The sequence below is a fragment of the Mixophyes fleayi genome, chromosome 1 (assembly GCF_038048845.1).
Source record: "Mixophyes fleayi isolate aMixFle1 chromosome 1, aMixFle1.hap1, whole genome shotgun sequence".
Classification (NCBI taxonomy): Eukaryota; Metazoa; Chordata; class Amphibia; order Anura; family Limnodynastidae; genus Mixophyes; species Mixophyes fleayi.
The window spans coordinates 105,232,406-105,250,685 of NC_134402.1; the positions used below are offsets into that span (position 1 = coordinate 105,232,406).

The following is an 18,280-nucleotide window of genomic DNA, read 5'->3' on the forward strand; positions in this document are numbered from 1 at the left end:
AGCAATTATTTTAGTAAGATTATTATAGCTAGAACGTAGATGGCCACTGAAAAACCCTCATTTGGCAGCTGGGTTGCCACAGTAAATGAAAGAGTGGGATATTCACCCAAGCAGAAACTCCATGCCTAAATATTATAAGCTTTGGTCCTAGTGGGTCAACTTGTCCTGGCACCTGGTCCGGTCCTGCTCTCCTCTACACTGTTTTACTTATGCAGTCTAATTTTATTGTTACTCTAATTCTCCACACTTTCCTTGTGCCATATCTTGCGGTTAATATATAATTTTGATTCCCTAATACGTCCAATATAATTGGACACGTCTCATTCATAATACTACTACCTGAAGTGCAGCTGGAAGGTGAAAAGTGTATCTCATTGTAGGAAGGAACGAGACACTATCACTAAAACCACAGAGGTGGCAAAGTCCTTTTTTGGGAAGCAGATGACGCCCTGTAAAAAAGCCCTCACTGTAACAACCTAATTCAAATAGTTCCAATCCACAAAATGATAGCTTGCTTTTTCTTGTTCATCTGTGCTTCTAATCTCCACTTATCTTAAAACAATGTAGATCCACCAACTTCTCACAAAGGCTGCACCCCGGAGACGCCATAATTTTGACCAGAAAATCCACATATTTCCTTTAAAACTAAATCTATTGCTTGTGCATCACAAAAGCAAATTTGTGCTGCTTTATACACATAGGCCTGATTCATTAAGGCACACAAAACTAACTCAATGAGCATTTTTCTTAAGACCGCAAATAAATCGCTCATATGCACATCCGTATTGAACGAGTGGATGTAAAGACAAGTCTGCTGACGTATGCAGTACATCTGGCATATGGGTTATTTCTGGGAATGAGCATAGTGATTTTACAAAAAAATACGTCACGTATCGGCATTTACCTTTCTTAATGAATCAGTCCATAATGTTAGTGTTAAATAGACTGTGCCTCATTTAGGGTTGGGTGTACATTAATTTTTGTGGCTTATACAAGCATACTTGTGTATTGCATATACATACATGTATGTATCTAGATCTGTGCACCACCAGGAATGGTAGAATAGGGGGCAATCGTAAGTAGAGTACAATAAGGGCGTGTTCAAGTAAGTGCAGCACATCCCAGGATATGCAATGTAATTATATCTGTATGCACCCCCCATTCATATCTCTTAGGAGGTATGTTTTTCATTGTGTGCATCTGCTCAAGACCTAATGCCTTCTTAGTTCTATGAGAGGTCTCATTTTTCTATAACAATATATTTAATTTGTAATAGATACAATGGCATACTTGGTACGGTGTTATATGACCTGTCATAAGTTGTCAGTTATGTGTGTTTGCCGAGTGCGAGTTAGGAGATGTGATAATCCTGGGACAGAAAACTGATTGACAGATAAAGGTTGATGTCAGACTCATCCTCTCTACCTCCATCATTTATGATATATTCAGTGTTTGAGGCATATTGACTTAACTACAGCAGTTAGATAGAATATGCCTCAAAATTCGTTTATGACTTTTATGCCAATAAATGTACCTGGCCAGCTGAGCTACTATCACTGCCCTTGTCTAGCTAATAATCCCGCTGTTATATATCTCATAAAGGGCATAAAGTAGAATGTTTTTTAACATACTATTTTCATATTTGAAAATAGCTTCCAAGTTGATAGGATCCATCTTCTCTTCAGGGAACAAAATTCACTTATTGCCGATTATGTAAGATACTCTTATTTTTCCAGTTTGTAACTGTTTACACAGCAGCCACATTTATGTGTCTATTGTAGCACTTCATGTTTCTATAGTTCTAAGCACTGTACATTTCAATTAACTCTAAAGCTGGGTACACACTACAGAATTTTCCACCAACTTTTTATGTGATCGATTTTACATCCGATCGATGGTCCGATCGCTCGGTCCATGGACTGCATACACACAAGTCTTGTTTCAGATGATTAAGGGAAGAGCGGCCGTTCCGGTAGCGACTTTTTACAGCCATCCTGTCGCGAGCAATGATTTTAGTTTCGTACACACTGAAGCAACATTTGCGGTGCATGTAACGATATTCCAAAGACATTAGTATAAAGGGGCAGATCTTTCACTATAGTTAACACCCAAAACCGCATAAAAAGAGAAGGAAACACTGTCTCTTCATTCATTCATATAAAATCGAAGTTTACTACAATACATAAAATTTAGAAAAAACATTTAAACTTGTAAAGTGTAATGCCCACAGAGAATGTAATCCATTCTCTGCGGGCATCATCTCTGATTGGTCCACAGCAGAAACGAACACTCATTTCTGAGTGTATAAAATGACAGAGGAGCCTGTCTGACGCCGAGGAGCGTGAGAAGAGGAAAAGGTGTCAGTGGGGGTTGCGGGTCAGGAGAAGATATCAGTGGGGGTTGCGGGTGAGGAGAAGGTGTCAGTGGGGGTTGCAGCTATGGAGACAGAGACAGAGTCAGAGATGGTGCTGTAAGGGCCAAATTTTTTTGAAAAAGTTAAGGTGGGGGATGGAGATGCTCAAGAAGAGCAAAGAGCAAAGCCAATGAGCCCAAGAGAGGTGGAGATGATGGTAAAAGTACTGGACCAGTACGACTACGGCATTAAAAAAAGGTGAGTAGCACGTGTAGTGTACCTGTTTGAAGGACTTTATGTATTTCATTCTAGTTTCACACGAAGCAATGCAAACGCCTGATTTGTAACATAGATTTATTTTTTTGTCAGAACGAATAATTAACGGTGAGAAGGCCTGATACCACTAATGTAACACCTGCTATCAAACAAGAACAATTTGATGTTGAATACCTGAATACCAAGATATGAAAGAAGTTATACACAAAGGTATTTCAGTGAACATGTGTAGACAACTAAATGCTTTGGTCACATACCTGTACCGTTATAATAACCAAAATGGCGCCTGTTTTCCAGAATATATGGAGGTTAAACCCGCTATTATTGCAATTGTGCCAGAGGTACCACAACATAAACTGATCTCGAGCAGTGTGCAAACTGAGCAAATGAGAGTATTTCTGGTGTTGGATAAAGATTACAGATATAGAAGTCTAATGGTAAACATTTTTTATTTCCTTGTTTCATAAGTAAAGAAATTAAAAGGGAATATAAATCCAAGCGACATCAAGAAAAAAATTAAAAACCTTGAGAAAAATGTTATAGAAATGTGTATGCTGTTTGGAACTGTTGTGCCACAAACCACTAGCACCTTTAAAGTGTAATACTATTTTTTTCACTTGTCATATTCTGCAAAAAAATTTTTTTTTACTTTTTCTGCAATAAAACTGTTGCATTAACACTGTGTGGTATTTTACAAATATTAGCTAATATGACTTTGTAAGTTAGTGTATAAAGGTATAAGTTTATAAAGGGTAAATATGAATAGGTTCCCAATATAGATGCAAAGGGTAATAACACATGTGTTTTACACAAGTGTAATGGTCTACAACCAGACAGGTGCAATACACATGTATACAAAACACAAGTCAGTGATCTGCAGATACAGCACAACGTGATACTGGTACAGGCATCATAAATTTACATACACACGCCCCCCAGGTCGAGGAAGTATCGGAGGATTGTTGTGGATTGGTTGCAAATTTATACACACTACACAGCGGAAAGGAGTTTGGAACGAAAATATTGAACGGTACGACCAACCAAATGAGGCGAAAATCGTCCATTTGGGCAGACTTTCGACAATCGTGTCACTACACACACAGACCCGACTTTCGAACGAGCGGTCGTATGTCAGCTGGTAGAGCCAATTATTGGACAAAACCCTGTAGTGTGTACTCAGCTTAACAACTTAAGTGGTGTGGTGACCTTGATGCTAGTTTAGAGAATACATGGAAATGATTGGCCTTGTTCACCCTTTGACTACTGTACAACAGTGCATTTGTGATACAATTTTGCTAAGCCTCAATTCAACTAAGTGGTATACCTTAAATTAGCCCCGCACGGATGGCTGTGTAATTCCAGTCATTTGTCAGTCTCGCAGAAAGGAGCGTTACCCATTAAGAATTAACTCCTTATGATCCCAAATAAATCATGTGTGACAAGTGTTTAAATTAACACAGAAACATAGAATTTGACGGCAGAAGATAACCACTTGGCCCATCTAGTCTGCTCATTTTTAACCTATGGTAACAAGATTACAGCAAGTTAGATTTTGCTATGGGAGAACGAATATGTTTAGTAAGCTTCTTTCAGAAAAACACAGCATATATTAAAGAACTAATAATATTTTATTTGTGATAAAATTACATTTTTGTCAGAAACTATATTTTAAAAACAATAACATTGAACAAGTGAAAGCTTAAAAATAAAAACAACAACAAAAAACAAACAACAAACACGGTGACTGCTAAAAAATTTGATGTAAAAAGTAATATAAAATGCTACTGTTGTAATTTTTTTTTATAAAGTGAGTCCATCCTTACAATACATTGCAGCATCAAAAGCCTTAAAAGGTGCAAAACATTGAAACATGATATTTAATGATTTTCACAGAGCTACATCAAAAAAGTGTACTGTTTGTGAACCCTTGCATGTGATTTGTATTACTGTAGATTTGTAGCCAAGGAGGCTATACATCACACTATTATTATAAATATAATTACACAAGATAATCTCATTAGCCAGGAATGAAATTGTGAAATCAGTGATAAACAGTATGCTAGCTAGCAGTGTCTGCTAAAAATAAAAATATACAGTAACAAATGCAAACATTAAATAAAATGTGTCCTTTTAGTTTGGTAATATTGCATGCCCGTTCATTTAATGACATTTTCCAAACTGAAGTCTAGTCCAGTGGACTAGGGAGCCACAAGATATGAGTCAACAGAACAGAAATCCATGGATACCATGTACAGCTTCTGAGCACCAAATACATACAGCTAGAGAAACTGAACATAATTTTGTGGAATAAGTCCCCGTCTGCCATTCAGGGTTCCCTCAAGCCACCCCGGCTCCATTGAGTTATGTACTGGGGAAAAAAACAGAAGAGCTGTCATTATAAATAACATGGTCTTTATAAAAAAAAAAAAAAAAGGATGGACAAATGACCAATTGTTGCTGCATTGTAAAACAGATGGGAGTAAATGAATCAAACGTCAGTTTCATTAAACCACCTAGTTGAGGTGTTTTTATGGGCGGGTTTTAAAGGCAAAACTACTGAAAAACTGGTGTTTTATCCAGCATTCAACGTTGCTGTCCCAATTTTTAACCTTGATGACATACACGCCGTCGAATGTATGAAGTGGTGGTTTCACAAGCCACTGCACAACTGCCAGAACAAAAGAGGTGGTTGTTAACATGCTGGTAGCCCCATTGTGCCATTAACATATGAGGGGGCAACATTGCGTTATGAATTATTGTGGCAATCCGTATTGAATGTTTATGGGGACAACAGTATTTTTTAATTTATGGAGGCAATTTTTATTGTTCATTGTATTAAAAGAGCATTATTATTATGAGGGCAATATAAGAGTCAGGATTGCTAATGGGGGTAATCAATTTTATGATGGGAACAACACTTGTTTCATGTGCACCATTTATATTCCACACGTGGCACTACAAGTACTGGCATGCACTTGTGTGGAAGTGCATGCTGGCACTTGTAGTGCTATTCAGCTATCGACCCAATGAAGTGGGAGTAATAACAAAGGAATCAATAATAAGGATGGTTGAGAAAACATGCTACTGATTACTAAAGTAATTTACCAGTCTGTCTTAACTTTCTGTACAAAATGTTTTTAAATATATTAAAAATGTTTACAGCATGTTTACTTCTTGTCTTTAGAACTGAATACATAAATATATCCTTTTAATTATTACAATGTACAGAAAACTATTATTAGCATTGACTATCAAAGCAGCATTATAATAGATCAACCCATTGAACCCTGCAAAAACACCAATGTATTTCAAACTACACATTTTCATTAATGGCAGTGCAACATGCATCATGGAATCTTAAGAACATTAAATTACCAGGAAGCCAGCATACCCTGTAAGATGTTGGCTGGCAAAGCATGCTGGGGCTTGTAGTTTTACAACACCTGGAGAGCCACTGATTGTCCAGGCCTGGTTTATACTATAGGCAGAAACAAGGGAGGGAAAGCAAGGAATGGGTTCTTTTCTATTTCCTTTGTTCCATTTCACACGCATCTCTGATTTACATATTCTCCAGGAGCAGGAAGCAAGAATACATGCATATAAAGCAATAAGAAGCGGACTGGTATGAGTGGCTGTAAATAGTGGCATACCAATGCCACAATTTTACACATTTAACAGGGAAGACCACTATAAACTGTCAACTTCTGAAACAGCAGTATAACTGCTACTCAGCAGATAATGTGTAGATTATCAGCACACAGAATCCATACAAATACTGGTGACACACATACTGATATCGCTGTTGACATTGCCAAAGTTGCCCAGTATTGTGAAGGATGGGCCAAAATGGAGCACAGTGCTGAATAATCATCCAACTAAATAGATGAGATTGTTACAGGGCATGCTGGTAAATGCAGCTAGCCATGACTGCTGTCAGAATGCGTGTGCCGTCATATTCTAATGTGTAATACACAACCGCTCAGTCTGCACGCTAGAGGGGTGGTCCTGCGTCACTAGACAGGACATATCTATAGTTATTTTTACAAATTTAGATGACAACACCCTGTGCCATAAAATAATTGTCTTGTATTGTTTCTACATAATTAAAGTACAATGAAAACCTAGACTTAAATGCACACCATTGACTGTCCAGTATCCAGACAGTTCATTTCCTAACCAGAACTATGTGATAAAATATCTTCAAATAATGCATTGCTGTTTAGGTTTGCAAACATAAAAAAAATTACTTACCATTTTCAAACACCTCTCCTACTTTAAATGATAACTCTGAGCTGTGTTCTGCCTCACAGGGATATACGGCTCTTGCGATTCTGCCAGGGATGCTGTAGTGACAAAGTATTATTAGCCAAAGGTGAAAAATAGTGTGATCGTTAAAAAAAAAAAAAAAAAAAAAAAAGTTCCAAGTAAACACAGCAAAGCCAGATTGAGATCAGTGTAAATAGAAGAGCACTCAATCCCAATAAAGTGTGTACCCACCATCTATAGATGCAAAATAATGTACGTTCAAAAGGCAATTTATGTATGTATTCTAATATGCTTAAATTGGATGTAAAGCCGTATGGAGCCTATATATTGTCCTGAAAAAGTATTCAACACATTATTATTATAATTATCATCATTTATTTGTTGGGCGCCACAGGGTTTTCACAGCACCTTACATAGTACGAACAGTAGACCATACAGGGTAAAACATTACAGAACAATAAACACTAAGTACCAATGCTTAAGAAACTCCGGGCAGACATATGGAGTGAGGGCGGAGCAGAAGAGTCGGTGTGGAGACAGGAGGGGAGAGGGGCCCTGCTCATGCGAGCTTACATCCTAACGGAGGGTGGACAAAACAGGCACGAAGGGAGGCAGTGATGCAAGGGAGAGAAAGGGACCAGAGGAGAGGGGGGAGAACCACCAGAGTGGATGAGGGGTTAAGTGGATGGTTGGTAGGCTTTCAGGAACAGGTGAGTTTTGAGTGCCCGTTTGAAGGAGCACAGATTGGGTGCGAGACGGATGGAGCGAGGGAGGTCATTCCAGTGCAGGGGGGCAGCTCGGGAGAAGTCTTGGACTCTGGAGTGGGAAGAGGTAGTAAGAGTGGAGGAGAGGCGACGGTCATTTGCCGAGCGCAGGGAGCGGGCAGGAGTGTGAATGGTAAGGAGGTTAGAGATGTAGGGGGCAGTAGACTTGGAGAGAGCTTTGTAAGTGGTAGTAAGGAGTTTAAAGAGGATTCTGTAGGAGAAAGGGAGCCAGTGTAAGGCCTGGTAGAGAGGGGAGGCAGAGGAGGAGCAGCGTGAGAGAAAGACGAGTCTAGCAGTTGCATTAAGTACAGATCTGAGGGGGGCGAGATGGGAGATGGGGAGGAGGTTGCAGTAGTCCAGGCGGGAGATGATGAGTGCGTGGATGATGGTTTTGGTGGCGTCTTGTGAGAGGAAGGGTCGGATGCGGGCGATGTTGTGCAGTTGGAAGCGACAGGCTTGAGCAATGGATTGGACGTGGGGGGCAAAAGAGAGAGAGAGAGGAGTCAAGGGTGACACCCAGGCAACGGAGTTGGGTGACAGATGAGATGGTTGTGTTGTTAACAACGGTAGAGGGGTTTTGGTGGCTCAGAATTTAAAATAGATTGAAGTAGGATTTTCTGGCATTGATCCACAAAGTATCCATGTCAAGTCGATATCAATATTCCAAGACCATTCCCCAAATTACTAAAATGAAAGCTATTCAAATCCCTTGTGACTACATCCACACAGGTTGTAATACAATACCTCTAAACTCACATAATAGGACTCATTTACAAAGCATAAAAACCTCTGCAAAAATAAGCTTTCGTACCGCTGTGCACGTTAATGCGCAAAGATTTACAGAGCAAGACGGGGGCATTTGCACAGTCCGCGGTGAGGATTGAGGACGTTCCTATGTTGTATCCATGCTGATGCGTCTAATTTTGTGGGCAGTGAAGAAGCACTATTTCCTTTCGGAGTGTGAGATCATTGAAATGAGATAAAGGAGTGGAGAGGGCACTCTATTAGAGCGTGTTCTTTGCTGTGTGGCGGGCAGCACAGCATTTCCAAAAACATTTGAATTTTACACCAATTGAGAGCTGGCAAAACTTGCAACTCGCCCTATACTCATAAATGGACCTATTTTGCACCTTGATGTGACGCTTCAAAAGGAAAGCATATTTTTACCCACAGCCCTAACAATATAATAAGCTTAACCTAAATTGCCACATGTAATAAAAAATGCCTGATGAAAGTAGAATTGTAGAAGAAAAACAGAAATTATTATTTTAATGAAAAGATTGGTACTAAAGAAGGTTGGACTTCAATGTGATGTTTACACTTTTGCAGTGTGCCTTGATATTTTTGGATATTCGGCATGATCTTCATGGTGTAGCGAGAGACAAGCTGGGCACAATCATAACCAAGGCGCTTCATAAATGAGGTCCACATTATCCACTGACTCCACATGAGTAAGAAATAAGTGGGTCATCTGCGTTATAAATATAAACATCCCTTCCTCAGTTAGGTCCTACTGCATTTGTGTGGCTAAGTGGTTAGCACTTCTGCCTTAAAGCACTGAGTTCAATTCCAGTCCATGGCCTTATCTGTGAGGAGTTTGTATGTTTTCCTGTGTTTGCGCGGGTTTCCTCCGGGTGCTCCGGTTTCCTCCCACACTCCAAAACCATACTGGTAGGTTAATTGGTTGATAACAAATTACTCTAGTCTGTGTGTCCTTCTCTGTGTGTGTGTGTTAGGAAATTTAGACTGTAAGCCCCAATGGGGCAGGGACTGATGTGAGTTCTCTGTACAGCGCTGCGGAATTAGTGGTGCTATATAAATAAATGGTGATGATGATGATGGTAGAAAGAGTCAAAATGAAGACAAAAGATCATTTCAAAGAAGTCGTTGAGATGATTATAAAGAGGCATAAATCCCAGGAAGGGAATAAGACCATTTCAAAGGCATTGAACAATCCTCTGAGCAGCCCACTGGACAGTAGTGGAAGGCGTTCCACCCCATATACTTAGTTGCTGGACAAGAAGGACTGTTATCAGAGAAGATTACTTTGAGGCCAACTGTGACCGCGAGTCAGTGGCTGCAATGGAAGATAATGTACAACAACAATCTCCAAGGCATTCCACAAAGATGATCTTTATCAGAGGGTAGAAGATAATCATGATAACGTTTGACTCACAAATAATCATTCCCATTCTAAAAATACGAAAGAAAAAAAAAAAAAAAAAAATCAAAAAAAAAATCAGTCAGAGAATCTTAAGTGCAAAAAAAGTGAATATTTCTTCAAGGCACTGTATTTAAATATACTATTTAGATACACGGAGCTCAGAATAATATGAGTAAGTATTTTATTGTGAAACTTAAGATTTAAAAACATGCAACTGGTTTCTACAAGGCCCCTTTCAAACGCAATTGAAGGCACTCGCAAGGTTTCCCCACCACCCATACATACTGTGAGGGCATGTGTGCCATACCTAAAGTGTGACATTATTTTACAGACACAAAAAAACCTATTCAAAATTAAAAGCGCAGCATATATCAAACATTATAGGTCAGATCATCATTAGGCGATTAAGGATCACTTTCATTTTAAAAATAAATACCAAGATGTGTAATCTAGTAATATTCCCATAAAGACTAGTGCAGTACCTGCCTGAAGGTAGAGCGGTAAGGAGAGCAGGGGATGCTTCAGGCTCCACTGAGGGTGATGGTTCTCTCACCGTTGGAGAGGTAAGTTCAGTTGACACTGTTGGAGTCTCACTATTTACCCATGATACCAACGGACCATGAACAAGAGTTGATCTGAATAAAGTATAAATCAAAAACAAAGAGTTACCATTATTGTGGTGTTATTTTTTTCGTACAGAAGAGTCACTGAAAATCTTACAACTAATAAAATAGCTTTTGTTAAACCGTTCTTAACCATCTTTTAGTACAAACTGGCATTGAGGACCTGATTCACGGTTTCTGGGTCTTTCACTAGACCAGCAGGTGGTCACCGATTGTATTGGTACTGTAGAGGCACCTCTTCCAAGTTAATCAAAACCTCAATCATTGTCAGCTTTATAAAGTCTAGCCAGAACTGAACCGTCAAGGTTATATACTTATAGACAGTCTCTCTGAAACAGAAAATTCACTCCATAAACCCTTATCTTAATGTTCGAAAACAGGCTCTCTGAAACAGAAGCTGAACAGCTGAATATACATTTTCCCACACAAGCGCGTTTCCATGGCATTTAATATGTAGGTGCAGGTTTAAAGTTTAAGACTTCCCAAACACATATTACAGCAATTTACTGTAGACAGATTAGTAAGTGATTTGGTTTAAAATACCTGGGAAAGCGGCTTGACCCAGTGTCTGCATATTGATTTACCGACATCTAAATTATACACCAAACTCAGATCACTTTATAGAAATAAATCCTGCCTTAGCAGGAAGATGCACAAGTCAGCATTTACTAATGCTGGCGATAGACTGTGGGGATGCATATGATATCTTTCTACAGCACAATAGCTAGAATTCCATTGTTACCCACTGTTTTCATGAAGTGAAATGAGAGCCACAACTGTACAATTTTCTATTATAGGTCTTAGGTATAGAAACAAAACAAACAAAAAACACAGTGCTGGTTCCTGACATCATACTCTTATGATCATTCTTATTCCACACAACCATGTTTTTGCCTTAAATATTTTGATGGTACAGTCGACCACCACTGTATAGCAGAAAACCAATAAACAAACAACTTGTATGCAAAAACTGCAATGTTCATGAGACTTTAAGTGCTTTAGTCAATAGGGTGAGAATTACCAAGGGTCTAACACAGGGGTTCCCAAACTGTGCGCTGCAGCTCCCTAGGGAAAGTAATCTTTAATATGCAAGGGTCACACTTAAACAAATGGAGAATATCTCTTGAAAACTGATGGGCTATATAGAAGTTTTAATTATATATTAGGAATATGTCCCTCTTCTTTTTATATGTATTTTTTTATGATTAAGAAGCACTTTTATCACCTGTATTGTAAGAAAACCACGGCTCCCAAAACTGGTCAAATTATTTTCTTTTAAAGCTACAAGTCAATTTTATTTTGACCATATGGCTATGAGGTGGTAAAGGTTGCTTGCAAATTTTTACTAAATAATTTTTAGCTGAATGGATAAAATGCTAATTAATTGGAATCTATGCCAAGCTTTGAGATGGGCATTGGTAATTACTTTGATGTTAATCCATGCCTCGGTCCTAGAGTGAGAATTTCTAACCGATTATTATTGGCAACTAACAGAGTTCAATAATTAGATACATGTAAATGAAATAGTATCTAGTGTTGCCATTTCTTCTGATAGAAACAATAACTATAATTTTATGCAGTTTTTTATACATTCACATCTTCTACTATCATATGGGTTGAGGTGCCAATACACACTATTATAAGGCCACAAATTAAAACAGCATATAGGTCCAAAAACATCACCGATCCTAATCAACATCTGACTGAGGTCTATCTGATGTTAGTCGAGGGTCATTAATGACCACTTCCAGCAGCCTATGCAGTCATCAACTGCTTAAATGGTATCCCGTCAGGTCTAGGGGTTTGGACAAAATGCCAAATGGCTGCAACTTTCAAATATTGGTCACACAAAGTGATGTAGGCACTTGGGACTCAGAGCTATTTTAGTCCGATTTCAGAACCTAAAGGTGTTCGATTAGATCACATTTTTAGTAAACTTATAACAGAACAAAACATTAGATATAAATATCAAGCAACTGTGTTTTAACAATTAAAAAACACAATATACAGTAATATTTAACCACTTAGTGAGTGAAGGGTTTTCGACTATTCATGACCAGACCAATTTTTATGCTTGATCTACTCAAATGTCATATTGTTTTGTTTTCTAAAGACAGATAATGCTTTCACTAGGTAGCATATTGTAATACATATCTCTAATTATCTTATGGGATTTATGCAGTGAACAATGGTCAGAAATAAGACAATAATTCCATGATAAGTTTTATATGTCTGAGCTCAGTAATGCTGTTGTAGTTGAATAGATGTGATTCCCCACTGCTATGTTCCAAAATCTAGTGGAAAGCCTTCCCAGAAAAGTGCAGGCTGTTATATCAGCAAGGGGAGACCAACTCTATATTAATGCCCACGGTTTTAGTATGAGATGTTCAACAAGCACATATTGATGTGATGTTCGGGTGTACACATACTTTTGGCCATGTAGTGTATATTATGCAGCGATATTAAATAACATTTTCAGATAAATGTGTCATAGAAAAGTTTTGCTTTTTTCAATTTAACATCACATATTGTATCACATTGCTACAAAACATATACTAATTCCAAAAATGTAACTGTGTAATTGTAACATATATCTGATATCAATGTGCTTCCCATTGCTGGTACATGAAGGGATGAGAGAGTCAGAAAGAAACATTTTTAGTATGGGATTAGGTGGGTTGTAGAGCACTGCATTACAAGCGATAACCCTTCCTCCACTTATAGGAAGAGATAGGTAACCAATTACTGTAAAAAGATTTAAGTGGATATCTGGATTGTAACCAAGGCAACAGCAAAAAAAGAGTAGTTGAATGCTGAGAGCTTCAGAAAGGGTTACAGCTGTCACAAATCTCCCGATACAGATCAACTAGCACTTATAACAGGAACCTAACCATCATCTTCATTCAATTAACCTGAAAAACATCAAGGGGAACCACATCCATGTAAATAAGGTGGGAAGAATTTATACAATGTGTTTAGATCAATGCTATGCTGAATACGTTTAAAAAATAAATTCTTAAAAAGTTGTAATGTTTCTGAGATACATGTCTGATGGTTCTCTTTATGAAGCCTTAAAAGTCAGTGTTGATATTTCCCAAAGCTACAAGGGTTTTCCTTCTGAAATATATTTTTTCACAATTCCCTTACTTTATGGATGGTTTATTACCTAAGATCTCATCCCCTATTCACTGCTCTGTGCTCATGTAATGACTAGTAGCAGAAGGAATAACATATTGCTTCCAATGCAGTAAACGAAAGTGCTTGGTTTGGTTGACGTAATGAATGGTCGCTTTGCACTGAGTTTTCATTCTGTTTTCTAGATCAGAAATTTAAATGATCTCTTAATGTCTTCTAACGCTTCCTAAGCCAACAACTTTACGGATTGTAACACAAGATCCAGCAGGCTGCCTAGATAAATACATTTTGTCTGACACTGTCACACCAGAGAGGAGGAGTGGACGGACAGCTCTACCTTGTTCCTCTAACCCAAGAAAATACTGAGTGCAATTTAAATATTTTGATAAGTTTGACCATGAAATGCGGTCAAAAGTGTTGTCTACTTCTAAGCTCCCTGTTATATTATTATTTTCTTTGCACTGATAAATGAGAGGTAGCTGCGATCAGATAATGAACATTATACACAGTGTGTTTGCCTTTAGTGAATCCCGTTTTTGTTGTATGTAGTAAAGTTGGCACCATAGTTTGAAGTCAGGTAGGGATAATATTTGTTTTGATTGAGTAGAGAGACTGGTGTATATTACCGGTGGTAGTCACCAAAACGGCAATTTAAATGCCACATAGTTTAGAACTACAAAACAATGCTGATTACCATGACACAGACAAGCTGAAAATATGTACTTACTATATAACAGACAGACACTGGATCGAACAGCTTCAATCGCCTCCAAATGCAACATGCAATTGAAATAAATATGTACAGTGACAAATGACGTTACTTGGAATGGACACAGTAAAAATGGTGCTTTTAAAGCGGCAATAGCTGGCCCCACCGCCTGGATTACATTATACAGGTGGTGGGGCCAGCCATTGCCGGTCAGATAAACCCTACCACACCCTATATTACTTGTACTAGTTCTGGGTCTTTGTTTGGCTTTGGTAGAACTATTATTGTGGCCACAGTAAACTCTTTTGGTGCAGAATTATAGTATCAAGATAAAGATTAAAGAGCACTGCCAGGTGCTGTGTGACATGAATGGAGAGCATGTTATTATACTCTGTGTCCACCAGGTTGGGCCTGGAAGTTTTACATTGTGTAATGAGGTGATTTGTCCTTTCATTTCTTGTTCAGTTATTGGGAACATCAGTGTCTCTCTCTCATCTGCCGTAAGTTTCCACAGTGCGGCCTCTTTAAAGAACGTAATTTCTTTTGGGGGGGGGGGGGGGGGGGATCATCTGTAATAGGTTCATATAAATGCTTATAATATAAAAATTCCTCTGAAATTTTCTGGGATTCTAAGATACTGTGTTGGGAATTTGATCTAATTGAAGTAATACTTTTAAATTTGGCAGTAATTTGCCAGATTTGTTATCACAGCAAAAATATTTGTTTCGTTGATAATATAAACTCATTTGAACTCCCTCTGTGCACAATGTGCCATAAAGAGTATTAGCTTCTTTGTATCTTATCTTGTTAGCTTCATTGTTTGATATATTAAATTCAGAATATGACTTAGTTAGCTCTGTATTCAGGGCATGATATTTCTTTATACTGGATCACATAGGCTATAACGTGCCCTTGCATAAACGGTTAAGAGGCTTCCTTCCAGAAGAGATTTATATCTTGCAAGTGTTCTATATTATCATCTATATAATTTAATAGATGATACTTAATATGAGATTTAAAAGATTCTGATAAATCTAACAAGGGGAAATGCTAACTGTTTCAACTAGAGATGGGCATGTTTAATTGTGAACCAATGGAGCATGACCGGAGATAATTATGTATTCTATATGAGACAATCCTATGTAGTAGCCAATAGTCAATTCTTGTGGATGCGAATAGAAATATATATATATTCTAAGTGATGGTGTACAGCGGCGTCTCATACCCTCCTGGGTTTATCTGTCAATCATTAAGTTCCTTATAGAATTAAAACCTCTTCCCAGAATGATGTGACCTTCTGCCCATTCTTGTAGGTCACTGCTTTTTACTCTTTTGTATCAGTGCTGGAACTGGGACGGTATGTGCTGGTATGACATACCGGCACTTCTCCTCCCCACTTCATTTTAAACTGCACATATGCTCTGCTATCCTAGCAGAGCATGTGTGCATAAGACCACCTTCATGCGGCCGCAGATTGTATGATTTGTTCCCCCCTCTCTCTTACCCTATATGTATCAGTAGATCTCCTCCCTGCTCTCCGTATGCCTGTCTGTAACAGACCCACGTCACAACGAGCACCACATGACAGGAGCCGTACCATGCGTGCAGGCTGCAAGAAAGGCACAAAAGAGAGTCTGCATCTCCTATACACAATGCAGCTGACGGTAAGGAAAGTGTGAGTGAAGAGGTGTGTGTGTGTGTGTGTGTGTGTGTGTGTGTGTGTGTGTGTGTGTGTGGTCTTCATGTAATGAGGGTAACGGGCTGGATGCAGGAAGGAAGCTAATCATTAAACGTGGGCGTTATTGATTTAACACCGGGTCTTTAAATACTAAGCCTTTGTATCAGCGGTGGACAACAGCAGTCCCTCTGAGAACAGGGAGGGCATGCGACATACCTATGGAAGGAGAGAGTGCGGCTCAACCACTTACATTCTACCCCTCACTGCCTTATAGCCTGTTAGCGAATATAGCAAGTTAAATGAAGTGTATTTACAATGATATTTTCAGGTCATGTTGCAGTTAGCAACTGCTTTTCAACCATTTGAAAATACACATTCTTTTAGTCACAGTTTATTTTAGCACCTTCAGACATTCTAGCACTATTTGCAAATCACCATCACAGGAAAAAAAAAAAACAACTTGCACACAGATTGCATTTAGGCAGCATATTAAATTCCCCTAAAAGTCTTCAAGGGGCTTATTTTCAGTTTAGTAACAGAACTTTAATAATATATGGTATTATTCTTCACTTGAAGCATTACATGTGAATACTTTTATTAATTAAACTGAAATGGGAGCTAAAATAAAAGCACTTGTTTGAATTTACCAAAAAGCAATTTTACTTCTGTAGTTCATGCATACATGCCAACTCTTTAGGCGCCTCTCTGGGTGTTCCCTGAGGGGTATGGGCGGGGCTTAGAAAATGGCGTAACTTTAGCCCCACCCCGTGATGTAATGCCGCGTCATTGAAACATTTACTGCTACACACACACACGTATATATATATATATATATATATATATATATATATATATATATATATATATATATAATGTCTCTGTCTATCTCCCTCTCTCTCTATCTCTCTACATCTCTATATCTATGTATATTTTGCTTCATCACCCAAGGGTCGCCTGGCAGTTCCCCTCAAAAAGTATTTGAAAACAATAATAAATTCACTGTATTTATTGCTGCTGCAAAATATCATAAATAAGATACATTTATTGTCCCGATTATCTCACATGAAATGGTTAAAGTGAATATCACAGAGGTCTTAAAGCTATTACAGTAAAATATATATGTCAAACACACAAGAACTGCTGTACTTCAAATACCCAATTGAAGTTGCTAATGCCTGAGCAGGAGACCGCAGAAAGGAAACACTTCGGTTATTGTGGATATTAGCTGACTGACAGCAGACATAACATTAAGACTAATGGGGATCTATTCACTTCTCTGATGTACTAAAGTAATTATACTCTGCAGTTTTGTTCCACTTAGAGCACCAATTTCCCTATTTTAAAAACCTGCAGTTTAATGTTGAAATGAAAAGATCTACTGTATTAAGATTTCTTTCCATTTCCTTATAGCAACAAAAAAGTTTTGAAAACCAAGCACAAAAGACACATGGCACATCACTTGAGGGGATTATGTTCTCCAGTGCAATCACAGGGCTCCATTATTATGTTTATGCTGTGAGCTGACAGGTTAACAGCACATTTTCTATTTCTCTATGTTGTTAAGTCCCTTAGTAAGTCCAGGTTACTGAAAGTGAGTGGGTTGTGATGGTAAAGAACAAAGCATACTGGCGTCATGTACAGACATTTCCTTAATCCTGAAAGAACCATCATGTGTATTCTAACTGTATGATGCAAAGGAGTATGGGTAACTGGTCAGTGACATGTCATGTCTGTAGGAAATAATTTTTTTTATCAGTTTAGATTATTGCATACTTGCCTATTCTTCTGTAATATCTGGAAGATTCCCGGAATATTGGGGCCGAAGCTCCCGGACTTGTGCAGAGGACCTTGAGTGCTGGCTACACATGCGCCTCATCACTGGACGAAATTACATGATAGGGTGACAGCTATCTAAAGAATGTGACAGCTGAACCAGCCATCCAGAGTCATACACTGGGAAATAGCTTGAGCTGCTCACACGCGTGATGACAGCAAGCTATTACAAGGTAAGTATACAAATATCCTCCCCTATTCTGTGCAAAATGGTGGGTATCTGTCTAAAAGAGAATCACCGTGCTAGAGAATAGTCTTTACATCTCTGAGGGAAAAAAAATAAAGGGGGGGGGGTGCTATGTGTAAAAAGGTGCAAGAGAAGAGGGGGAAAAAAATAAACATGTGGGATTACAAATGACAGATTGCAGGTACTTAGTTGGCAGGAGTAAATAATAATAAACACGCAGTTGGGTGGAGCAGGAAAGGACCTGCCCACTTTGGTGGCATTACGTGCAGTGCAAGTATGTCTTTTGCATAAT

General features: G+C 38.5%; 1 protein-coding gene across 2 annotated transcripts in view; it reads right to left on the reverse strand.

The window, feature by feature from the left end:
• Positions 1 to 4,238: 4,238 nt before the first annotated feature.
• The window catches only part of ARHGAP10 (Rho GTPase activating protein 10), a 169,188-nt gene continuing 155,146 nt past the window's right edge, over positions 4,239 to 18,280 (reverse strand). For both annotated transcript variants that reach the window (XM_075198927.1, XM_075198919.1), the window contains 3 exons: positions 10,306 to 10,458; positions 6,881 to 6,972; positions 4,239 to 4,997 (listed from right to left, as the gene is read on the reverse strand). In XM_075198927.1, the coding sequence (XP_075055028.1) occupies positions 4,909 to 4,997; positions 6,881 to 6,972; positions 10,306 to 10,458 (334 nt within the window). In that variant the 3' untranslated portion in view covers positions 4,239 to 4,908. The remainder of the gene's footprint in view (positions 4,998 to 6,880; positions 6,973 to 10,305; positions 10,459 to 18,280) is intronic.